This window comes from Onychostoma macrolepis, chromosome 25 (genome assembly GCF_012432095.1).
Source record: "Onychostoma macrolepis isolate SWU-2019 chromosome 25, ASM1243209v1, whole genome shotgun sequence".
NCBI lineage: Eukaryota > Metazoa > Chordata > Actinopteri > Cypriniformes > Cyprinidae > Onychostoma > Onychostoma macrolepis.
Genome location: NC_081179.1, coordinates 16,021,271 through 16,047,188, shown reverse-complemented (window position 1 = coordinate 16,047,188; position 25,918 = coordinate 16,021,271). Strand labels below are relative to the sequence as shown.

Genomic DNA, 25,918 nt, shown 5'->3' with positions numbered 1-25,918 from the left:
ATGGTTTTCCCCTGTAAATTTTACAGGAATTTACCGTTATCCATTTAACAGGTTTTTACTGTAGCATTTTCACAGTTTTTTACCGCTAAAATCACGGTCATGTTTTACAGTGTATGCCATGGTATTTTGTAACTCTCCAGAACTCAACAATTATTGAGTTTTCATCAAGAATTTGTCAAAGGTCTCTTGTATGAATCATTTATTTATTTATTTATTTTGAATCTTTTGAATTTTTAGAGATTTTTTTCAGTTTTAAACTTCTTCAGATGTTATTAAAAAACAGCATTAGTGATTATGAGCTCTTATAAACTTTTCAGTGCATTAAGGATCTGTTCATTAAGGTCTGTAAAGGCAGAGCAGTGGTCTAGGCTAGCATCCTACAAACTTTATTGTAATGTTACCAACTCCAACAAAAGAAAAGTTGTTCAACCAGTTTCAGTTTCCAAGTATGGGGCAGAAGCTTTACAAGGATACAATGCTTAAAATAAACTCTAGTCAGTACACTTTAAATCTTTCTGAGCACCCATTTTGATTTGGAATATCCATTATAATTATCATACAGCCCATAAAAATAAAAATAAATAAAAATAAAAAAGTCAATTTAAGTCTAAATGTGGCAAAAAAAACAAAAACTCATTCTTATGAAATCCATGTTCATCTCAATATTAAAATTTAATACAGAATGAATAACACAGATAATTTGTACTCTACAAAACTTTAATTAAAGAATAATAAATCATGATTTTGCAGAGTAGCAGTGTGCAGGAACAAGTTACAAAAGTCCAGAAGATCTGCTGTGGGTCCGTGGGTTTCTCTCATTTAGTATTACAGTGCATATTAGCAGAAAGTTAATAGAAACAGACGTGTTTAATGTCAGGGCCATTATTGCTATGGTGGGGACTTCCTATTGACCTCTACGGATTTTTAATTTAATTTTGTTTTGTTTTTTAAACTGAACTAATGATATTTTCTTTTCCCTAACCCTCAAACAATCTGTGTACAGTTTTTTTTTTTTTAAAGATGTTTTTAAGTTTGTGTTTATTAAGCCCTTTTCTTCATTGAAACCATTGGCTTGAGCCATAGAAGAGTCTCTGACAGACAGGTCTTTTATTGGGAGTACTAAAGGAAGACCACAGACATAATACATTTGGATTGAACACATAATAAACAAATTATGTAAATTAAATGGCCCAATTAACGTTTTTTTTTTTTCAAGTTTGTGTACTTCCCCCAAAACTCATCTCAATATTAAAATTTGCTACAAAATGAATTACACAAATAATTCATGTTTTTCAGAATTTTTTATTTAAAAAAATAAGAAATCATCGTCAATAAATCATCTCAATCATCATCAGCACTGGACAATTACAAAATAGTTGAATTAAGAAATAAATGTTTTTGCAGAATAGTAGTGTCCAGGAAGAGGTTATGAAAGTCCAGAAGATCTGCTGTGGGTCCATGGGTTTCTAGGCTTAGTAGATTGTCTGTCAGGCCCACTTTGCAGATTTCACTGCCTGGCTCCATCCTCAGGATCAGGGTGGATAGTTGGAAGAAAATATCTGGGCTGCCACATCTTCGTTTCGTTCAACTGTTATCTTGAGCGCTGGATGAGGTGATGGTGAAAGAGCTCTCAAATCGTCCTCTGCCAAAAGGGTTAGTTAAGTGTTGCTCTTCCGTCGCAGTAGGACATCCAGCGCATCCGCAGCCATTCCCAAACACACCGAGGCACGTTGAAGATAGCGCTTACACTGAAGTGAGTTGGAACAAAGTTGAAGAGAGGGCCCATGCCACACTGTACTTGAACACACGCATCATTCATCACATTTACCACACAGTTGTTCAATGTGGCATTGCCAAGGCTGTTCATGGTGTAAATAGTTTCTTCAGGTAGTGAAGACAAAGCTGACATTTGACAATCCTTTGTTCTTCCCAGAAGGTTATAGGTTATATAAATCCAGCTGCTACCACGTTGGTTAAATCTCAATTATTTTCGGGATTGATAGCCAAATTTTCGGGCAAATTTTCGGCTACCGAGGGGGACCCGCCCAGACTGGAAGCCCCAATGAAGCTCCACCCCCTGAATCCCAATAACCCCACCCCCAAACCAACAGCCCCAAGCCAAGGCAGGGAGTCAAAATTCTGCTCAATGCCGAATTTGTGCAATGCCGTAAACATGAGCGAGTTTCGGCACTGAACTCAACCCAATTTTGTGCGCTGACTCACCTGCTACATCTGAACACAACACAAGCTTCAACCTGCTAAAGCACAAAAGATTCATATGAGGAAGAGAAAGACTTCACTCTCAACAGACTTCTGACAGAGAGCTTGAATACCAGCGTTTCTTGGAGGCTCCGCTCAATCATGTTCTTGGGGTAACAGCGTATCGGCGTATTGCTTTGACTGTGAATATGAAGTGAGCTTCAACACTGAACTGTTGTTGAAACTCAGTTAAGTTGATGGACGCTGTTAGAGCTCACATTTCAGATATGTTGGAGGGTATTAACGAATACCGATCTCTAACACAAAGATGCCTTTACTTCAGCTCCGACCTGGATTTTCTCAGAGGATCACAGATTTATAAAAAAAAAACACAAACACTTGAGGACTAACCATGATCATGCACATGATATGTGTCATTCAACAGAGAGATTCAGCACCAGCCTTTGTAAATGAAGGAAGAAGAGAATAAAGGTCTGTAAGCACAGTCTTATTTTAATAGGTAATTGACTGAGTCAGAGTTTAAAATCAAAATGTAGTTACATGAAATTAAACAAAATTAAAATATAAATATGCATTTAGTTTTGGTTGATCATGTTCATTCCATCCACAATTGTTTACTAAAATACAAATGTTTTATTTGTGATTCTCCTGAAACTGTCAAATGTCTTCTAGAAATGTGCTTTAATAAAAGATTTTTAAAATTTGAGAATTTTGTTCCTGTTTGTTGCCAAACAGTTAAGCAAATTATCATCAGATATCAGAATACTAAGTAAATCAGTTATTTCATTACTACTATATAAAGCAGAATAAATCTTTAATGGTTCATGGAATAGGAGATCTCCAGATATCATTTAGGAAATGACGATCGCTCAGCAGGGGTAACGAGGAAAGATTTCCAGCCAGCTAATGAATAACAGATGTTGTAATATAATCATGGGTGTACTTAACAGTTGTTATAATATGAACATTCATTCTTTAATTTAGTATTACAGTACATTATGTAAATTATGTAAATTAAATGGCCTAATGAAGTTTTTTTGGGTTTTTTTCAAGTTTGTGTACTTTGAATTCCTAACAAAACTCAGTCCATTTAAAGTCCATCTCAATATTAAAATTTACTACAAAATGAATAACACAAATAATTCATGCTTTAAGAATTTTTTATTAAAAAAATAATAAATCATCATCAATAAATCATCTCAATCATCATCAGCACTGGACAATTACACAATAGTTGAATTAAGAAATAAATGTTTTTTCAGAATAGCAGTGTCCAGGAAGAGGTTATGAAGGTTCAGAAGATCTGCTGTGGGTCCATGGGTTTCTCGGCTTAGTAGACTGTCTGTCAGTTCCACTTCGCAGATTTCACTGTCTAGTTCTGTCCTCAGAATCAGGGTGGATAGTTGGAAGAAAATATCTGGGCTGCCACATCTTTGTTTCATTCAAATGTTATCTCGAGCGCTGGATGAGGTGATGGTGAAAGAGCTCTCAAATCGTCCTCTGCCAAAAGGGTTAGTGATTTCAGAATGTTTTAAAGTACAGTGTCATCTAGTTATTTCATAACATGAGAAGCGTGTCAGACAAAAGATGTGGGACCTTCCAATGTGTGTTTTTGGCAGTGTGTCTGGACTTGTCTAGCCTGGAAATCAGCCTTTTCATGCAGTCATGCAGTTGTTAAATAACAGTCGTCAGCTCAGCAGTGTTTCATAGATGGATGAATAGCTGGTGGTGGAGTTCAAGCTCTTCTCTGTCAGAAAACTCTTTATTGTGATGTTTAAAAGATGTTTAAAATTTGTATCGTGCGGTCCAGCAATGATGTACAAGTGTGTAGAAACACTTGTTCAAAGATCGCTCGCATGTTCCACTCATTTGTGGCAGAATGCTCGGCGTATCTCCTGTGATCAGGTGTTGATATCAGCACAATGCAGTTTCGTGCAATAATATTGCCATTCACTGTAATGGTGTTCATGATCTCTGATGTAGTTTCAAAAGACATCTCAGAAAATGTTTCAGTCCCAATGATCAGAGATCCTTTCAGGTTCTTCGAGTCAAACAGACTGAGCCCTTAAGCTTTCACAGGCCATTATATGGTGTTTCTCCGCTAAATCTTTGAGCATTTTGCACTGCGGAACCAAGTCTTGCAGGACTTAAGCTGTGACACCACACTTGCATTCCTTTTGATACTATTTTGCATTGCTGTGATGAACCACCAAACTGAAAGTGAATACATGGAATAACATACTCTTGGCAGTTCAAGCTTAGTCTGAGCTGGAACACAGTTGAAGAGAGTGCCTATGCTGCACTGTACTTTAGCACATCATGCATGATATTTATCACGCAGCTGTTCAGTGTAGTATTGTCTGTCCATGGTGTAAAATATAGTTTCTTCAGGTATTGGAGAAAAAGCTGGCGTTTGATGATCCTCTGTTCTTTGCCGAAGGTTATAGGTTATATTCATCTGTATATGCATCTGTATGGTGTTCGTGATTTCTGATCGTTTCAACAGAAATCTGAGAAAATATTACACACCCGATGATCATTGATTTTTTCAGGTTCTTCGAGTCAAAGAGACTAAGCTATTAAGCTTTCACGGGGCATCGTATGGTGTTTCTGAGTTGCTGGTTTGCTCTGCAGCACCAAGCCAGCATTGCTTTTGAATCCATTTTGCTCTGCTGTGAAGAGCCACAAGACTGAAAGTGAATCCATGGAATGAAATACTCTTGCCAACATGTTTCTGCCTCTGGACTCAGCTGCCTCAGAGGCCTGTCTGAAGTCATTTTGTCAGTTCATTGATAGATCAGCGAGACAGCAGGGCAGCTTTCAGGCCGTACATGTGAACACCGAAATGAACACACGCTGCCAATGCTCAGCTCATAGAGTATGTGTGAAATAAGTTCTCCATCCAGAGGATTTGTCTATGAAACCCATTGTCACTGCTCAGTAGAGTAGCCTTTCACCTATGGCTTCACAGCCGTGAACACAACAGGACTTTGAGTTATTTGTTCCGTTCTGAAGTCTTCATGTATGCAGACTGCTGAATGAGCGACAGTCCAAGTTCCACTGGCATTTCCACACAGAACTGAATTTTCATTAAGCTTAAGTTTTCCGGGTCCTTTTGCTGGCTGTTCGTGTTAGACATAAACAATACTACTCACACAGACTTATTACTATAAATAAAACACAAAACAACAACCACATCAAATATTTTATTTGAACTCACAGAAGTCTTATAGAAAAACCACAGAAGTCTTTTACAGAGAGCGTGCAAATTTTAAATGATCTTTAAACATTTCTTCTTTTCTTCATTTACAAACCTCTCTATTTTCAGGGCATTCAAACTAAAGTTGATCGTGTAGTTTTCTCATTTTGACGATCTGGTATAATAACATTCTAGTCCGCTGCGTGTGATCCTGAGCTCTTCTTCTGCCTAAGTGAAGTAAATCTCAGAAAACCACAGATTTATACTCTATTGGGGAGGAACCTTCTGAAACTAACTCCAATCAGCTGTCATGAAAAGTAATGCATTAAGAACAAAGACCAACCAAAATTCATATATGTGGTGCAAGCCTTGTTGTTAGACAGATCTGATTGTTTGAGGTTTTAGAACTAATACACTGTGGACAAGACACAGAGGGCATGATGGTGGAAATACACAGCTTTGTCTGTTAAATTCCTGTATATATTTAGCCTATGAATAATTCAGAAGAATCTCCTGAATTTTGGATGTGAATCTGAACCGGTGATGCCTGATTTGTGAATTAATCAAAGAGTCGGTTCTTTTAGTGTATAATAATCATGATATTACATTGTTATGATACCATCTAAACTAAAAAGAAGTTACAACTTAACAGTTGTTATAATATGAACATTCATTCATTCATTTAGTATTACATACATAAGTACATAAGTATAGGGCAGAGGCTTTTTGATGCACTGCTTACAAAAAAACACACACACAAATAATTCATGCTTTAAAGATCTTTTATTAAAGAAGAGTAAATCTTTATCAATAAATCATCTCAATCATCATAAGCGCTCCACAGTCACAAAATAGTGGAATTAATAAATGAATGGTTTTGCATTAATAGACATTAATAGTCCAATTTTTGGGTGATATTGCACCAAAATTTCTAAGATCTCTACCGAGAGGACCTGCAGACCCACAAACACACAACAAGACCGAGCTTTAGGAAGCCCCACACGGTCACAAAACTGAGATTTCTGAAGCCCAATCCATTCCAAGACTCAGATATCTGAAGCCCCACCCCCTGTGTTGTGCTGTGCTCAGATGTAGCAGGTGAGTCAGCACACAACATCGGGTGTGCGACGGGTCAGTGCCGAAGCTCTTGTGCCGAATTCTAACCCCCGCCGGCCCCACCGTGAACATGAGCGAGCTTCGGCACTGAACTCAACCCGATTTTGTGCGCTGACTCACCTGCTACAACTGAACACAACACAAGCCTGAACCTGCTGAAGCACATGATACAAAAGATTCATATGAGGAAGAGAAAGAACAGACTTCTGACAGAGAGCTCGAATACCAGCGTTTCTTGGAGGCTCCGCTCAATAGTTTTCCGGAGGTAACCGTGCTCGGGCCTATCGCTTTGACTGTGAACGTAAAGTGAGCTTCAACACTGAACTGTTGTTGACACTCGGTCAAGTTGGCGGAGACTGTTAGAGCTCACATTTCAGATATGTTGAAGAATATCGACGAATGCCAATCTCTGATACTAAGATGCCTTTACTTCAGCTCGGTCTGGACTTTCTCAGAGGATCACAGATTTAAGAAGAAGAAAAAAAACACTTGAGGACTAACCATGATCATGCACATGATACGTGTAATTCAACAGAGAGATTCAGCACCAGCCTTTGTAAATGAAGGAAGAAGAGTAAGAAAGGTCTGTAAGCACAGTCTAATTTCTAACAGGTAACTGACTGAGTCAGAGTTTAAAATCAAAGTGTAGTTACCTTCAATGAAGCATTAAACTAAAATTCAAAGTAAATATGCATTTATTTTTGGTTAATGATATCCGTTCCCTCCACAGTTGTATGCTCACTTAGCTGAGTAAAATATTAAAAGAGTGATGTTTATGTAACAATATTGGTTCTTTGTATAACTGTAAGTTCATGCTATTAAATACTTCTAAAATACAAATGTTTCTTTTGTTGTTGTTTTGTATCTGTATATTTAGCTTTAAGATCTTATATGACAGAATTAGATCCGGTATAGAAATGCCTGAAGTCCACAAATGAAAACTTGTGAACAGACAAAATTCTTGTGAGCTCAGATTTGATGTAAAAAGTGATATGTTGTGATTAAAGAAAACTTGTAGTTGAACACCTTACAAGAGATGAAGTACTTTTAAGAGGGGGCCCGTTCTCAAATGATCCCGAAAAATTGAAACTTCGGAACTAAAATTTCCGAGTCTCATGTCCGAACGTGTCAAGTATAAAGAGCCCTGCAGCAGCATGTGAACTCAGTCGTTTGACTCGAAGAACATTAAAAAATCAGTTTATCTGGAGTGGAAATGGACACGAAAACTACACCAGCGATCATGTACTCAACTACAACAGTTTACCAAAACTGTGTCATCAACATGCCTGCCGCAAAAGAGTGGAGCCTAAGTGTGATCTTTGGGGATTTTCTTCAGCGTGTTTTCCAATGGCTACGGAATCGCATGTAATAAAGGATTTCTGAGAGAGAAGAGCTTGAGAACTCAGACACCAGCAGCTCATCCATCTGTGGCTGATGGCTGTTATCTCATGACTACATGACTCTGCGCTGCATGAAAAGACTGCTTTCTAGGCCGGTCATCACCGCACACGGTCCGGAAAATGCTGGGGTGTTGACTTTTTACCCTACAGTGTCCCACATCTTCAGGCTGACACACTTACCATACATGATATGTACCAACTACAAACCGGACTTTGAAACCAACAAACTGCTTGAACTCATGCGTGACTTTCTACCTTCATCACATTAACATAAGGATCCACGGGACGTTTCGTTGCATGCCCTTGATTTTCACAACTTCTTCCTTGACACTTTTCTTTTGTTACTTTTATTTGTGATTCTCCTGAAACTGTCAAATATCTTCTAGATATGTGCTTTAATAAAAGATTTTAATTTGAGAATTTTGTTTTCCTGTCTGTTGCCAAACGATTAAGCAAATTTTCATCAGATTTCAGAATACTAAGTAAATCAATTATGTCATCACTGCTATATAAAGCAGAATAAATATTTAATGGTTTATGGCATTGGTCTCAAACTCAGTTCCTGGAGGGCCACAGCTGCACAGTTTTGCTCCAACGCTAATCAAACACATCTGATCCAGCTAATCAAGCTCTTCAGGACTAGTAGAAACTTCCAAGCAGGTGTGAGTTGAGCTAAACTCTGCAGAGCTGTGGCCCTCCAGGAATCGAGTTTGAGACCACTGGTTTAGGAGCTCTCCCAATGTTATTTAGGAAATGAGGACTGTTCTTACAATCGCTCAGCAGGGGTAACAAGGAAAGATTTTCAGCCAGCTAATAAATAATGGATCTTGTAATATAATCATGTGTGTACTTAACAGTTGTTATAATATGAACATTCATTCATTCATTTAGTATTACATACATAAGTACATAAGTATAGGGCAGAGGCTTTGTGATGCACTGCGTACAAAAAAACACACACACAAATAATTCATGCTTTAAAGATCTTTATTAAAGAAAAGTAAATCTTTATCAATAAATCATCTCAATCATCATCAGCGCTGCACAGTCACAAAATAGTGGAATTAATAAATCAGTGGTTTTACAGAATAATATGGTGCTCAGGAAGATGTTGTGAAAGTCCAGGAGATGCCTTGGGTTTCCTGTCTAGGGTAATGTAACATCGCCCGAGTTGTCCCTCCTATCCGAATGCAGTTTCACCCCTGTCCCGGTGGAGATCTGTGCATTGGTCTGGTCCCATCGTCAGACTGTGGATGACTGGAAGAAAATATCTGGGCTGCCACATATTTGTTTCGGTCAGTTGTTATCTCGAACGCTGGATGGGGTGATGGTGAAAGAGCTCTCAGTTTGTCGTTTGTCAAAAGTGTTCAGAGAGAATCATTGTCCTCCTGTGTAAACAGCCGAATGCGCACCTATTGCAAAACACTGCGCGTACACTGCCAAACCCTCCGAAGCACATAGAAGATATCGCTCAAGCTGAACTGGGGTGCACCGTTCAGGACAACGCTTACGTGCCACCGAGTTCCACGCCCATCATTTGTTACATTTATTTCACTGTAAATTTTACACTGAAAATAACTCTGTCCATGGTGTTAGATGGTTTCTTCAGGTTTTTGAGGAAAAAATTGACAGTCGGTGATGCTTTCCTCTTCTTGTGTAAAGAAATCTATAGATGTGCTACCACTTATATATTTGTCTTTAGTTAACAACTGTTGAATCCAAAATTGCGCCTCAGCAGCTGCGGAGGAAGGCAACAAGGTATGTTGTAAGGCAACATTCTGTTGACTAAGACAAACTTAATTTGATCAATTTTTAGGGCCGCATTAATGTACTAGTCTTTGCGCTGTCTGTGATACCATCGTTTTGTGCGAACGGCCTCGGGAATCTGTCCAAAATCATTTTGTCAGTTGGCTGATAGATCAGCGAAACAACAGGGAAGCTTTCGGGCGCAGCGTTAAACAGACTGTATTCAACATGTGGACGCCTAGACTGAATACGCACCGCTGATGCCAATGCTCAGCTCATGCAGTCTGTGTGAAACAAATTCTCCATCCAGGGTTTTGTCTATGAAACCCACTATACCTAATCAGTGGAGGAGCTATTCACGTTTGGCTTCACAGTGGTTTTCTGTTCCATTCTGAATTCTTCAGGTATGTTCCATCGGCGTTTCCACACCGGGTTGAATTTTCATTGCGCTTAAGCTGTCCTTTTGTTGGGTGTTTGTGTTAGACACAAATAGTTGTATTTCCACAAAAAAAAAAAAAAATCAAAGATATTTCATTTGAAGTCATGGAGGTTTTATACAAAAACCAAGGAGGTCTTTTACAAAGAGGATGAAAACTTTAAATGATCTTAAAAACATTTCTTCTTTTGTCTTCATTTACAAGCCTTTTTCACTGCATTCAAAAGCTGATATTTTCTCTGCTTTTCTCATTTTGACGATCTGCTGGGTCTGGGATATTCTACACTCTGTTTCACGAGATCCGGAGCTCTTCCTTTCGCCTAGTACTCAGCCGTCTGCATTATACGGTCCCCACACTGTCTGCAGTTTTTGTCAGCCGGAGAGCCTGTGGATGTCCGCGCACACTGTCCGAGTTGAACAACTTTCCTGGTCAAATCTGTTGAGATGGTCATGCATTACACAGATAGCAGTCGTATGAATACCAGTGAGCTTGGTTAGTGTTCTGTCCGTCGAGCGCAGAGGTCCCTCTCTGTCAGATGTCTGTTGATAGTTAAGTCTTTCTTTCTCTTCCTCATACAAATCTGTGTGTCATGTGCCCCAACTGGAATCGGCAGTCTTGTTGAAACACGTTGCCTAAAGCTTATGCTCTGCTCCGCACAAGTTTACACAGAGACAGCAGGAACCCTCTGCCTATGGAGGACGAGAAATGACTTAAGTATAAATAAATGTAGAAATACATAAATAAATACATGAAGAAATAAATAAATGAAGAAATAAATACGGAAATACAGAAATGAATAAATAAATAAAAACAAAAAAATAAATGTAGTAAAACGCAAATGGTACAAAAATAGCACAATTAAAAATGACATTTTTGACAAAATCATGTCTGTCTGCATTTATTTATTTGTTTCAGCATTTAATTAATTATTTATTTATTCATTTATTTTATTTATTCATTTATTTATGTATTTCTACATTTATTTATTTATTTATTTCAGCATTTAATTATTTATTTATTTATTTCTTCATTTATTTTATTTCTTCATTTATTTATGTATTTCTATATTTATTTATTCATTTATTTATTTAATGTATTTATTTATGTATTTATACATTTATTTATTTATTTATTTATACTTAAGTCATTTCTCGTCCTCCTTATCTGCCAGCTTACAGCACAAGTGAAACATTTCTGAGGGTTCCTGCACTGAGCAAGAAAGAACACTGGAAAGACATGGCATGCTCTCATGCCAGACTGACAATTAAAAGATGACAGAGCTGCAGGTCTCCATTTAGGCTATCATATAAGTTGTTAAGTGGTCAAGTGCAAAGACCGCAAGTGTGGGTATTTGGACTTTATTAATCTCTGGAGCCGAACTTAAACCCTTGTGATTTATACAACTGAAAACATGAGAAAAATTGGGTTCTTGAGTGTGTAGCAGCAGACATCATCATATTATATTTAGTAAGAAACAAAAATTCCCAAAATTATATTTAAATTAAAGCAGTCTTACATGAGACATTTTAAAGATTCATGCTGAAAACTCTTTTAAACATCATCTGTGCTGGATAATCGCGAAACCAACTTCTTACTGCACATCCACAAAAATATGATCTTGAGACCAACTGGTTAACAATAACTAAAAACTGAAAGAGTATCTCTGAAAAGATCTACAGTAGCATGATGTATGATAGTCTGCTGAAGTCTGCCTTCATGTTCATCTGAATTATGCTTCAGCTCACTACAGAAATCAGACTCTCCTTCTTCAGAATGAAATATTGTGATTCCTCTCGATTTTCTCCAAATTCGAGTTCAGACTTCATAAATTCTTGAGTCGAACTCTAATGATGGCCTCACCACATTGGTTGGTTGGTTGGTTAAATCTCAACTGTTTGCTGGATTTACGGTCTAATTTTCAGCTACTGAGGGGGACACCCTGACTCCTAGATTTCTGAAGCCCCACCCCCTCCCAAGACCGAGCTTTCTGAAGCCCCACCCCTCCCAAGACCGAGCTTTCTGAAGCCCCACCCCCTCCCAAGACCGAGCTTTCTGAAGCCCCACCCCTCCCAAGACCGAGCTTTCTGAAGCCCCACCCCCTGTGTTGTGCTGTGCTCAGATGTAGCAGGTGAGTCAGCGCACAACATCGGGTGTGTGCGACGGGTCAGTGCCGAAGCTCTTGTGCCGAATTCTAACCCCTGCCGGCCCCGCCGTGAACATGAGCGAGCTTCGGCACTGAACTCAACCCGATTTTGTGCGCTGACTCACCTGCTACAACTGAACACAACACAAGCCTGAACCTGCTGAAGCACATGATACAAAAGATTCATATGAGGAAGAGAAAGACTTCACTCTCAACAGACTTCTGACAGAGAAGTCCAGTTTCTTGGAGGCTCCGCTCAATCGTTTTCCGGAGGTAACCGCGCTCCGGCGTATCGCTTTGACTGTGAACGTAAAGTGAGCTTCAACACTGAACTGTTGTTGACACTCGGTCAAGTTGGCGGAGACTGTTAGAGCTCACATTTCAGATATGTTGAGCTCTGTCTGGACTTTCTCAGAGGATCACAGATTTAAGAAGAAGAAAAAACACTTGAGGACTAACCATGATTATGCACATGACGTGTAATTCAACAGAGAGATTCAGCATCAGCCATTGTAAATGAAGGAAGAAGAAAATAAAGGTCTGTAAGCACAGTCTAATTTCTAATAGGTAACTGACTGAGTCCAAGTTTAAAATCAAAGTGTAGTTACATTCAATGAAGCATTAAACTAAAATTCAAAGTAAATATGCATTTATTTTTGGTTAATGATATCCGTTCCCTCCACAATTGTATGCTCACTTAGCTGAGTAAAATAGTAAAAGAGTGAAGTTTACGTAACGATATTGGTTCTCTGTATAACTGTAAGTTCATGCTATAAAATACTTCTAAAATACAAATGTTTATTTTGTTGTTGTTTTGTATCTGTATATTTAGTTTTAAGATCTTATATGACAGAATTAGATCTGGTATAGAAATGCCTGAAGACGGAAAATGAAAACTTATGAACAGACAAAACTCTTGTGAGCTCAGATTTGATGTAAAACGTGATATGGTATGATTAAAGAAAACTTGTAGTTGAACACCTCACAAGAGATGAAGTACTTTTAAGAGGCGGCCCGTTCTCAAATGATCCCGAAAAATTGAAACTTCAGAACTAAAATTTCCGAGTCTCATGTCCGAACGTGTCAAGTATAAAGAGCCCTGCAGCAGCATGTGAACTCAGTCGTTTGACTCGAAGAACATTAAAAAATCAGTTTATCTGGAGTGGAAATGGATACTAAAACTACACCAGCGATCATGTACTCAACTACAACCGTTTACCAAAACTGTGTCATCAACATGCCTGCCGCAAAAGAGTGGAGCCTAAGTGCGATCTTTGGGGATTTTCTTCAGAGTGTTTACCAATGGCTACGGAATCGCATGTAATAAAAGATTTCTGAGAGAGAAGAACTTGAGAACTCAGACACCAGCAGCTCATCCATCTGTGGCTGATGGCTGTTACCTCATGACTACATGACTCTGCGCTGCATGAAAAGACTGCTTTCTAGGCCGGTCATCACCACACATCAGGGGTGGGCAAACTTGGCCCTTCCAGGCCACTTTCCTTCAGAGTTTAGCTCCAACCCTAATCAAACGCACCTGAACCAGCTAATCATTGTCTTCAAGACTACTAGAAGGATACAGGCAGGTGAGTTTTATGAGGGTTGGATCAAATCTCTGCAGGAAAGTGGCCTGGAAGGGCCAAGTTTGCCCATCACTGCCACACATGGTCCTGAAAATGCTGGGATTTTAAGTTTTTACCCTACAGTGTCCCACATCTTCAAGCTGACACACTTACCATGATATGTACCAACAAGAAACCGGACTTTGAAACCATCAAACTGCTTGAGCTCATCAGTGACTTTCTACCTTCATGAAATTAACATAAAGATCCATGGGACGTTTCGTTGCATGCTCTTGACATAGAGGAGGAGACATTTAAAACCAACTCCAATCAGCTCTCATAAGATTTCATATATTAAGAACAAACACCAACCAAAATTCATATATGTGGTGCAAACCTTGTTGCTAGACGGATCTGATTGTTTGAGGTTTTAGGACTAATGTGGACAGAACAGGTGTGGACACACAAATAAAATATCTGAAATAAACCATATAATAAGACTGGTATAGGTCTGACATAGCCTAAGTATCATCATTCACAATGCTCAATTTATTGGTTGAAATGTATACAACTCACATCTCAACATTTGTACATTAATAATAACCCACAGGGCATATAAGCATTACTATTACCCTATATTAAAACAGAACATTTCTAAAAAACATTATTAACAATGACTTGATGAACAAATTGAGAGCAGATAAACATAGGCTTCATTTCATCAAAAATATAAAATAACTTGCTGTAATCACATGCTCACATGCTGGAATGATGAGTCGTTTAAGCACAGGTGTATTGATATGACTTTAAAGACATCTAGTGGTGAAACGTGATAACTGTGTAATTGGACTTTCCTACAGTACATAATAATATGGACAAATAATTAATATTACTTAGATCTTTAGATCATTCATTAATCTGAGATAATGCAATTCTACATCTACTAATATATGTATTTTAACATTTCAGTTGCGTATGTTAGCTTTAATGAAGTGTCAATAAGTACAGTAGGCCAAAAATTAACGAATTTAGCATGATGATTGTTGGTTAAATTACTTCAATTAGGGTAGAGTGGGGGAAAATGTCTTTTGTCTTTCTTTTTTTTTTCAAATAGACTATTATAATTTTGTAATTCATAATTATTGATTATACTCTTTTTTTTTTTTATCTTAAGCTAAAACTGCCTGTCATTGTCACTAAAGCTATGATAACTTTTGTTTCACTGAAAAAAAAAATGACACAAAAATGACACATTTGTGAATGAATCACTCTTTTGAGTCGGTTCTTTTGTATGAATAGGTCAAATGAGTTCGGACAGCTCACTCACCCGCTGAATCATTTGTAGCGGTTTCTCACTACTAACAGGTTACTTCAGAACACAGAAATCAAACTGTTTGATGACGTGGATGACTTTGACCTATAATTTACTGAGACCCTCACAAGCCTCCCGTCGTTTTCCAGCGGCGAAGGGGGTCTTTAAGTTCAACACCTGCCTCAATTTGGCCTCAAACAACCTTCAAAATATCTTCCTTTGTGTTCAGCAGAACAAAGACATTTATACAGATTTCGAATAACTTGAGGGTGAGTAAATGATACCAGAATTTTCATTTTTGGGTGAACTATTCCTTGAAGTATTCCTTTGAGGAGTATATTAGTGGAGCTTCAAAATTAGCACACTTTTAAAGAAAGTATTTTTTTTTAGTATGAGTATGGTGAGTATGACACAGAGAGACAATTATTCAATTTTTGGGGGATTCGATTTTTAGTTCTGGAGTTTGCTTTTATATTATATTTTAAAAGATGCATTTCAAACTAATGAGCTATGTGTGTAATATGCTTCTCTGTATATTGTTGTTCACTCTTGATACAGTATTTTTGCTTATTGCCTTACGGCTTATAAAATCTACAATATAAGGTTGCTAAAAGGCTTTTATTTATTTTAAAAAGCAGCTTATAGTTTACCAAGGCTTTTTTTATTGTGTTATTCATTTTATCTGGTTTTATCATAGATTTTATCATAATTTTATTACATTTACTGAAACACCACTGCATATATAAAGCTTTCATTTAAATAAAAATCATGTTAAATCAACAGGAGTGGCATAAAAAGCATAAAAACAACATAAAACCATGTTCATTTGACAAACATAAATTAGGTAACATAAACGGAGATTAATAATGTTGAGAGAACATAACAAAAATATGTGCAACCGATGTACTGTACATGTTAATGTTAATCCAACAGATATTTCAGACTAGTGGGCAGATTTGTAAATTATTTGTATTTGTATTTTATTTGTATTATTTTATTTATTTGTAAATTAATTTATTAGAGGCCTCCATCTTTAGAGCTTGATTTTTCTTTGTGATTCTATATGATTCTATATGTGATTCTAATATTAATTTATTTGTTTGCTTGTTTATTGATTTGTTTGTTTTTAAGTATTTCGGTACATGTATTAGCAGACAGTTCATAGAAACAGACATGTTTGATGTCAGTAAGGGCCATTATGATATTTTCTTTCCCCTAACCTTCATATAATCTGTGTATATATTTTTTTTCTTAAGAGTTTAGCCTAATAAATGTGTTTATTAAGTGTTTTTATATTTCCCATGGGAGCCGTTATATATTAAAATAGTTTGGTTGAACATATGATACATAAATTATGCAAAATAAATGCCCTAATAATCTTTCAAAGATTTTGTGTTATGTGAAGTGCTATAAACCACTGAAAATCGAAGTAATACAGTGTGACTTTTATTTGTAATTTTCCAAAATTAAATTTTGCCCAATTATTTATAAATTATTTATTATTTAAATACATTTGAAATCAAACATCTACATTTTAACTTTTGGGAGACGCTTTTGTTCGAAGCGATCTGCATTGCATTTTTATCAGCTCTTGTTTTCCCTTAATGATAACAGCACATTCAGTTGAGATTGTTCTTCTTGTCCGTTGCTATATCATGTTAGTTCTCAATTATGCTACATCACTTTATGTTAATATTAAAAATGAAGAAGATCATTGATGCTTCTGAAAAAAATGGCCTGTTATTTAAGTGGAATACATTTCATACATGTAGACATGTTGTTGAATGTCTGTGCTTTGTCGCGTGTGAGCTGAAGGGTGTGTGACTCATGTGACGGTGAGTCATTGCTAAACTGTATTGTAATGTAATGTGTTACACACTCCAACAAAAGGAATATTGTTTTTTCAAACAGTTTGATCAGGAGAATTTCTAAATATAGGGCAGAAGCTTTGTATACAGAACGCTAATATTTGTGACACACCCTTAGGAATATAAATTTGAAGTATTATATAGCCCATAAAGTCAATTTATGTCTAATGACAAAATGTGGTGATCATTTAATAACAAAAACTCATTTAAATTAAACATTTAAACATTTAAATTAGATTTATTTAAACTCAGTCCATTTCATGTCCATCCCAATATTAATATTTACTACAAAATGAACAAGCCTGACACAAATAATTCATGCTGTAATCTGATAACAAGTATATAAAATGTTGTAATTACTTCACTCCGAATCTACACCAACCAAGATACAGTATATATATATATATATATATATATATATATATATATATATATATACAGGGTCAATTTTTCGAAATTGATATTTATACATCACCTGAAAGCTTCAATTACTACATTACTTCTCCGAAACTGTGCATGAGATTATATACTCATTACATCATGGTAAAAGTATTCCCATTAGCCACTAATTACTTTATTTTTAATCTATTTCAAACGAGTGGGCAGACAGCAAATTAATTTATTTCTAATTATTTTAATTTTTATTTATCTTCCTTGTTCATATATGAAATAACAGAGGCGTGATTAAAATACAGAAATGACAGATTTTATTATATGAATTTATGTTTTCCAGCTATTTCTCATTTTGGCCACTAGAGGGCCACAATACACCGTTTATAAAGATTTATAGAAAATTAACCCTTAAATGAAAAGTACTTCGGCGCTTAACATTCTAAAGAAATGCATAGCTATTTATTTATTATTTTTTAATGTTTGCTTAAAGCAAAAATGATAAAAATAAAATAAACAATGAAACAAATAAAATAAAATAATGGTGGAAACAGTCCAAATGTCCAAAACAACTGATCACTGAATGTATTATGTTGGATATTATTAGACCTATTTCTATTTAGATATAGTAATACGAGTTTTGTAGACACGGTTATTCATTTTATGGCAGTTTTGTCTGTTAAATTCCTGTATACATACATATATATATATATATAGCCTGTATAATTCAGATGTAGGCTATCTCCTGCTGGGACGCTGTTTCTGTCATTGGAAACCCTTTTCTGAATTCTGATAACATCCTGAACCGATGAATCTCAATCGGTGATGCCCGAATTGTGAATGAATCACTCTTTTGAGGCTGTTCTTTTGTATGAATAGGTCAAATGAGTTCGGACAGCTCACTCACCGGCAGTGAACTCAAAATGTTTGATGACGTGGATGTTTACCTATAATTTACTGAAACCCTCACGAGCGTCCCGTCGTTGACCAGAGGCGAAGGGGGTCTTTCATTTCAACACCTGCGCGTGCAGCTTGTGAACCACTTACTACAAGTAACTTTAACACAGGTAAGACTTCTTCCTTCTCAAGAGAGAAAACACTAACACAACAAAAACAGTGTTGCATTGATTTTTCTTATGCTTATTATTAATATTTAATTTGCATTTTGCATATCTCCCAAAACGGTTAGAAATAAAGTAGCAAGCTACAGCTTTTATAGTACAAGCTTCATTATACAGATTCAGTGAGGTTTGGCAAGCCGAGGACTTCTGGTCGGTTAACATGACCTCAGTATGTCATGTCATGTTGTAACTGGCTCTTATTTTTGGATCCGTTTCATTTCTTCATAAAACATTAAAACGTGCAATTAAAGTGATGATTTTGTATTTTTGGTGAGATAACGTCAAATGCCAGGCTGGATCAATGATTCTGATATCATAATGAAGAAAAAAACTCATTAGATGTTTCAGAAAAGAAAACCTTGTTAAGCAGTTGGGCACATAATATAATAATATTAGATACTAATATTAGAGCATCCAGACCCTCATTACAATGTCTTTAAGTTTCTATAATTATCAAAAATTAATTTGTGCAATTCCCCAAATCTATTAGTATTAGTGTAATAATATTACCTTGAAAAAATCATTTTAAACAAGCAATAAATAAATGTCTTCTATTGATGGTATTGTACATTTAGAGTAATTATTAACATTAGCTGTTTTTCAAAATCACACTAACATGAATACAAAGGGAACATTTCTGAGAACTTGATGTGTACTTTTCACTAGTTTTAATCAATTTTTCCTTTCTTCATACTCTTATTTGTAATTGACCCATAAATTTAAGCTTGTTTGCTTTGTTGCACTGAACAGAAGGGACTCGATTTAATGTAAAAGACTTTGGAGTTTGGAACACAACAAAGCACAAAAATGTAAAGTTCACAGAAGAGCAGTTCTGTGTATGGACACATGTGACTCCTCCTCTCTTTTCCTAAAGGTGATAAAACTAAAATAGAAAAAAATTAATCCCATTAGAAATAAATTAATTTTATTGACGATATGTCAGAATAACCTCAAATAAATTCATCTGAGTGGGTTGTTTTACACAAATTCAAAGGACTGTAACAAATTTGCATATGAAAGCCCAAAAACTCATTAATATGCTCTATGTGTTTTCATCCAAAGACATTTCACAATGAACAAACTTTTTGCCAACTTAACCTAAGAAAAGAACTTCACTACGATTATATCCCAGAAACTCAACATACTCAGAGCATCAATCATAAAAATAAACACATATCTGAAGTTTTTTCATTTGGAGAATTGTGATGGTGCCTCATGGCCCATTCATTGCTTCATTCTGTCCTCATTATGCCAAGAACCAAGCATCTTTGAACGGTTCATACCAGTCCTGCAATCAGCATGAGCACCGGCACTCAAATACACCAGCAAACTGATCCAACCAATAACCAACTTGGAAAAAGGTATGTGGATGTGATTAATATAATTTGAATTAAGTTGGACTGTGACATCTTCATCATGTTGAATTTCAAACCTGCACATTGATATTTGAGTCATTTTATGTGAATCAAAAATCAATGCATATACAAGAAAAAAAATAATGTTACAGTGAGGTATTTACATTGTAAGTAAATGGGTTATTTCTTTGAGGATTTAATGTGAAGTAAAGTTTGTAAAGCTTATTTTGTGGTGTTTCATTCTCAAAAAAAAAAAAAAAACAAAAAATGGATTTTTTCTTCAACAGTGCGACACCTTTGGTTCTTAAAAGAATTGTGAGGATTTGTGTTAAGTTGTGTTTAGCTATGGTTGCCACAGATAAGAATAAGATATAAAATGTCTTTTCGAAATAGTTTGGCAGAACACTACCTGGAAAAAACCTTGGCGTTTGTGCTTTTCACCAAACACACTCTGAATCAAAATGAGCAGCGGAAATGAAATCAGCTCAGCTGCCAATTCTGCCACTCTTGTTTACAAAGAGCATCAAGTCTGTCAGTTTGTAGGGATGCCAATTTTAAAGCAACCTAATGTGCCCTCTCACTTGTGGCTGTTACGTCAAGAACTGAAGTGAAAGAGAGAATAGAAGTTTCCATGACTGATGGGAACTAACTCACACATTTTGTGAGCTCCCGTATGTCAATAAAGCTGCTGGGGCTTTAGTACTTAGTAACCCAAATGTGGCATTGTGGGGGGTTTCAATGCTGTTGAGTGGTTGTGACATGTGATTCATGGGTACAGCAGCAAGAGCCGGGTCTGACTGCTATCTAACAGACCAGCAATCTGTGTTTCAGCTCGGTCTGTTCACCCATGACAGAGGTTTTGCAGCAGGATGTTGGGACTGGATTGTGTAAGTAGAGGAATGATTATTTTGTTTAGCATATTCAGAGTTTGGAGATCAGGATTATGTTCTGACCTTCCAATCCTGTTGTTCACATCATCAAATTTGTTGTCATTGAACTGTGATGCTCTCTAATTCAATGCAGCAGAGAAAAAGAGCATTGAGGAGGTTCTGGCAGGTGCAGAATTGGCCCCAGCCCAATCCCTGTGGACTACAGAGGCCAGCGGATCAGTTCAGCTGAGAATGGATGAACTTTGTCCAGAACAGCCCATCACTGTGCATCAGATGTTTACCAACTCAGTTCAGAAGTACAGGAAGCTGACCGCTTTAGCAAGCAAAAGAGGAAACAAATGGGAAAAAGTTACTTTTTCGGAATATTATCACCTCAGTCGAATGGCTGCCAAAAGCTTTCTAAAGGTGATCATGGAGCAGTTTTTAAACACTAATTCATACATAACATGTTCATGTTACAAAGTTAATTTGCACAGCTCATGGTCATGTAATTTACGGATTGCATATAATAGTCATATTTGAAAATTATTCTAGCTTGGTCTGGAGCGTTTCCACAGTGTAGCCATCCTGGGATTCAATTCCGCAGAGTGGTTTATTGCTGCCGTTGGAACTGTCTTTGCAGGGTGAGAAATATCCATAGTTTTTATTTACTTTAAGCTTAAAATTTTCACACTTGTAATTTTTCAATTTGAATTGTACTGCATAATTAAGGTGCAGCTGGTTTCAAACCACAGCGTCAGTTTCTCTGTCCAAGTACATGACAGATGCGATTAAATATTATTAAATACGCGCTGTGCATCACCTTTGTCTTTCGGATCACACACACAATGCAGAGACCAACTGGATTCTAATTAACATACTGTTTATTCCAGGGGTCCTCAACTCTGGACCTCGAGATCCACTTTCCTGCAGAGTTTAGCTCCAACCCTAATGAAACACACCTGAACAAGCTAATCAAGGTCTTTAGGATTAATGCAGTTGCAGGCATGTGTGTTTAATCCAGGTTGTAGCTAAGGTTCTCTGCAGGGAAGTGGACCCCTGAGGACCCCGTTGCGGACCAAGTGCATACTATACATGCTGGATGAAGCCAAGCTACAGTTGCATTATTCCAATTGGTCTGTTAGTCTGACTTCACAAATATCACAAAAGCATACAAATATAACTTTTAAAGTAAATGTAAATGTACTTAATGTGAAACATGGAACAGGATTACTAAAAATGACCCTGGGTTAACAATCAAAGTGTAAAAAGCTTGTTTACACATTGGTCAAGATGTTGCAGGGGCCTTTAACATCAAATACAACCTTAATTGAACTTGTTAAAGTGGGAAGGGAGTATTGAGTCTAGGATCACTGCCCTCACATCTATATTTTTGTTTGTGCTAGGGGTATAATGGCGGGTATCTACACCACAAACTCACCAGATGCCTGCCTCTATGTTGCTAAAGACTCAAGAGCCAATGTCATTGTTGTAGAAAATCAAAAGCAGCTGGATAAGATTTTACAGGTACCATTTGGTCTATTTTATTTTCTCAAACTGACCTCCTCATACTCAACGAGCAAGCTGATTAATACTCCTGTTTGTCTTGTTAGGTAAAGGATAAGCTTCCACACTTGAAAGCCATAGTACAGTATTCTGGATCTTTGAAGGAGAAGTTGCCCAATCTCTATTCGGTGAGTGTCTGATATAGAGATCTCTCTGAGTTAGCATGTAGGCCAAAGTTACCGTAACTGTTTGTCTTTGAACAGTGGGAAGAGTTCATGGGACTAGGACTGGAGGTCTCTGATCAAGAACTAGATGAAGTCATCAGTAGTCAGAAAGCCAATCAGTGCTGTGCACTTATTTACACATCTGGGACAACCGGATCACCAAAAGGAGTGATGTTAAGCCATGATAACGTAAGCTACTATGGAAAATGCCAATATAGCAGCAATGTTTTGCTGCAGATTAATGACAGTTTTAAATTCTGGACGCTTATAGATCACATGGACAGCCCACCATGCAAGCAGAGCTGGAGATATACAGCAGGCTGAAATCAGGCAAGAGTCTCTGGTCAGCTACCTTCCTCTCAGCCATATTGCCGCCCAGATCTATGATCTCTGGACAGGGATCCAGTGGGGGGAGCAAGTTAACTTTGCTCAGCCAGATGCTCTAAAGGTAAATGTTTAAGAACATAACTTTTGTTTAGCTTTAGGCCAGTCAGTTCTGCTCCTGGAGAGCCACCTTCCTGCAGAGTTTAGCTCCAATACGCCTGCCCTTCTTATACACTTCCTACCAATCTTACACACTCTGCTGGAAGGTGGAACGCCTGCTTTAGATGCTGTAATGGCTGAGTGCAGATACGCCGGTTACCAACAGAGGCTGTGGCACCTGGATGCACTGTTGGGTGGACACAGTTCCCGGTTATGCTGTGGGCAATGTTTTGTTGGGGCACCATTATCCCAATAGCACAATTCCTGACAGCTATGAGGTATCTGAACTTCGTTGAGGACCAAGTGCACCCATTCATGGCAACCAACAGGATAATGCGCCATGCCACACTGCCAGAATTGTCAAGGAGTGGTTCAAGGAACATGATGGTACATTTCTGTTAATGCTTTGGTCTCCAAATTCAACCAGTCCAACATCGACTTGGAAAAGCGGGTTCACACTACATCATTACCATTCCTCAATGTATGGAAAGTGAAGGACCTGCTGTTGACATTATAGTAGCAGCTACCCCAGGGGACCTATCGCCACCTCGTCAAATTAACACCTCGCTGCATGTCCACTGTTATATGGGCTAATGGAGGTCCTACCGGTTATTAAATAGGTGGTCATAATGTAAAGGTTCATGGGCGTATGATCTTGGACTCAGACTACTACAGCACTGTCAAATGTTATAAAAGATCAAATTCTACTCTACATTGTTTACTTGAAATTTTATGTTACCTTTTAGGGGACTTTAGTAGACACTCTTCGAGAGGTAACCCCTACAGCCCACATGGGCGTTCCTCGTGTTTGGGAGAAAATTATGGAAAAGATCAAAGAAGACATTTCACGGTGTGGATACATGAAAAGGAAACTGGTGACATGGGCCATGTCTGTTAGTCTGGAGGCTAATCAAAGGCTTACGAAGTATGTAAATTTTTAAAGTATATCACTGTCCACATTACATTGAAGTTATCTAAAAGTTTTCTTATGTTTTTATGATCATTTTCTTGAAATTAGGGATGAGGAGAAGTCATTCCTGTTCACTCTTGCAGACAGTTTGGTCTTGCAGAAGCTTCGTGCTGAGCTGGGCTTCTCCAATTGTGTGAAGTTCTTCTCGGGAGCAGCACCTATTGGAAGTGAAACTCTTCAGTTCTTCCTCGGCCTCAACATTCGGCTGTACGAAGCCTACGGGATGAGTGAAAGCTCAGGACCCCACTTCATGTCTGGACCTAAAGCATACCGATTTTCAAGGCAAGCCTTCTTACCTCAACTTAAAGGTTGAGTACCTTCAATCTGAAGGCCAATAATCAACAAGCTCACTGTGTAACAATTCCCAAAACTCTTCTAGCTGTGGTAAAGTGGTTCCGGGCTGCCGATACAAACTAGTAAACGTAGATGCTGATGGCATTGGAGAGGTGTGTTTCTGGGGCCGTAATGTCTTCATGGGATTCCTCAACCTGGAGGATAAAACAAAGGAGGCTTTGGATGAAGATGGATGGCTCCGGTCTGGAGACATGGGAAAGGTAGATGAAGATGGCTTCCTTTACATCACTGGAAGAATAAAAGGTAAAGGATGCTATTTTGAATCCTACATATTTTTTACTAGCTTTGATGCTATAATTGGTTTCAGGTTAGCTTAAAATGACATTTCCATTCAATCTCTTTTCATTTAGAGCTTATTATCACGGCTGGAGGAGAGAATGTTCCCCCACTTCCCATAGAGGATGCTGTAAAACAGGAGTTGCCAATCATCAGCAATGCCATGCTGATTGGAGACAAGAGGAAATTTCTGTCCATGCTGCTAACGCTAAAGGTAAACTATGGCTTGTGAAAGGCTCTGGCTTCAATAACTTCAAAACCGTTTAGGTTAATCTATTATTCCTTTCCTTTGATAGTGCACAATCAATCCAGAGACTACAGAACCCACGGACATTCTTAGCTTGGAGGCTGTGGAATTCTGTCAGCGGCATGGTAGCCAATCGACAAAGGTGTCAGACATCATTGGAGGAAAAGACAAGATAGTGTACCAGTCCATTGAAGAGGGCATCGCACGGGTCAACTCAAAAGCAACCTCAAATGCCCAGCGCGTTCAAAAATGGACCATATTAGGGAAAGATTTCTCAATTGTTGGAGGAGAACTAGGTGAGTGCTAATGGGGATAAAAATAATATATTTTCTGATGGATCTTTACTTCTATTGAAACTGGAACAATAGTTATTTCCAAAAGATAATAGAATTATGTTACTTTTCAGGTCCTACAATGAAACTACGTCGCCCAGTGGTGTTGCAGATGTATCAAGATGAAATAGAGAGTTTTTACAGAGAATAGACAACCTCGACAGGCTGCATCTCTGTTGAAGATACGGTTGCTTTTTTAGCCAATCATATTGTTGAAATTAGGTTTTTAATGATTTTATTATTTTTTTTAATCTAACAACACTAAGTGCCCTATTTTTTTAATATCTACCATAAACATACTGTTAATTGTCTTCCATGTAAATTGGATACGTTTAATATTCCTGTACGTTTTGAACAGATCTTAAAAATAAATTTTGAGCTTTGTCTATGGATTTACTGTGTATGGTAATGTTAGTTTATGCAGTATGAGTGCTCTGTAAAAATAAAGACATGGTTTGTTTTGTCCATAAAAATAGACGTATATATTCCATCCACAGTCATGTCTTGATAGTACAGTCATTTCACAATTGACAGCAAAGGTCAAGAACTGTTTGAATTATATTAATTGTTAACCATAATGCAAAGTTCATAGCTGATGTAAAAGCTTAAACATAAAAAATGTGAAACATATTCACTTTTTTTAACGGATTTACCACACTTTGAAGCAAAAAAAAAAACTAAGGTAACACTTTAGAATAATGGGTCATTTGTTAACATTAGTTAATGTATTAACTAACATGAACTAAGAGTGAACAATACTACTACAGCATTTATTAATCTTAGTTAAT

The 25,918-nt window shown here is 37.3% G+C and overlaps 1 protein-coding gene across 3 annotated transcripts; it reads left to right on the top strand.

Moving 5' to 3' along the window:
• Window positions 1-12,271: 12,271 nt before the first annotated feature.
• acsbg1 (acyl-CoA synthetase bubblegum family member 1) lies at window positions 12,272-25,522 on the top strand. 3 transcript variants are annotated; one of them, XM_058766958.1, is made up of 16 exons: window positions 12,272-12,799; window positions 18,273-18,460; window positions 19,771-19,875; window positions 20,701-20,756; window positions 20,893-21,164; window positions 21,294-21,382; window positions 22,145-22,265; window positions 22,352-22,432; window positions 22,508-22,657; window positions 22,740-22,916; window positions 23,698-23,876; window positions 23,970-24,203; window positions 24,301-24,518; window positions 24,626-24,765; window positions 24,848-25,094; window positions 25,205-25,522. In XM_058766958.1, exons 3-16 carry the CDS (start codon window positions 19,814-19,816, stop codon window positions 25,279-25,281), a joined length of 2,103 nt encoding a protein of 700 aa, XP_058622941.1. In that variant the 5' UTR covers window positions 12,272-12,799; window positions 18,273-18,460; window positions 19,771-19,813; the 3' UTR covers window positions 25,282-25,522. The 3 variants fall into 3 exon arrangements, with proteins under 3 accessions (XP_058622941.1, XP_058622943.1, XP_058622942.1); XM_058766960.1 differs by lacking the exon at window positions 19,771-19,875; XM_058766959.1 differs by lacking the exons at window positions 12,272-12,799; window positions 18,273-18,460 and having other exon boundaries at window positions 18,491-19,875.
• Window positions 25,523-25,918: the final 396 nt, after the last annotated feature.

Coding starts and splice junctions, on each gene's coding strand:
- acsbg1 (XM_058766958.1), top strand. CDS start 19,814: ATGAGCACCGGCACTCAAATACACCAGCAAACTGATCCAACCAATAAC. Junction 22,433..22,507: donor AGTTGCCCAATCTCTATTCG/GTGAGTGTCTGA, acceptor GTCTTTGAACAG/TGGGAAGAGTTCATGGGACT. Junction 22,658..22,739: donor TGATGTTAAGCCATGATAAC/GTAAGCTACTAT, acceptor GGACGCTTATAG/ATCACATGGACAGCCCACCA.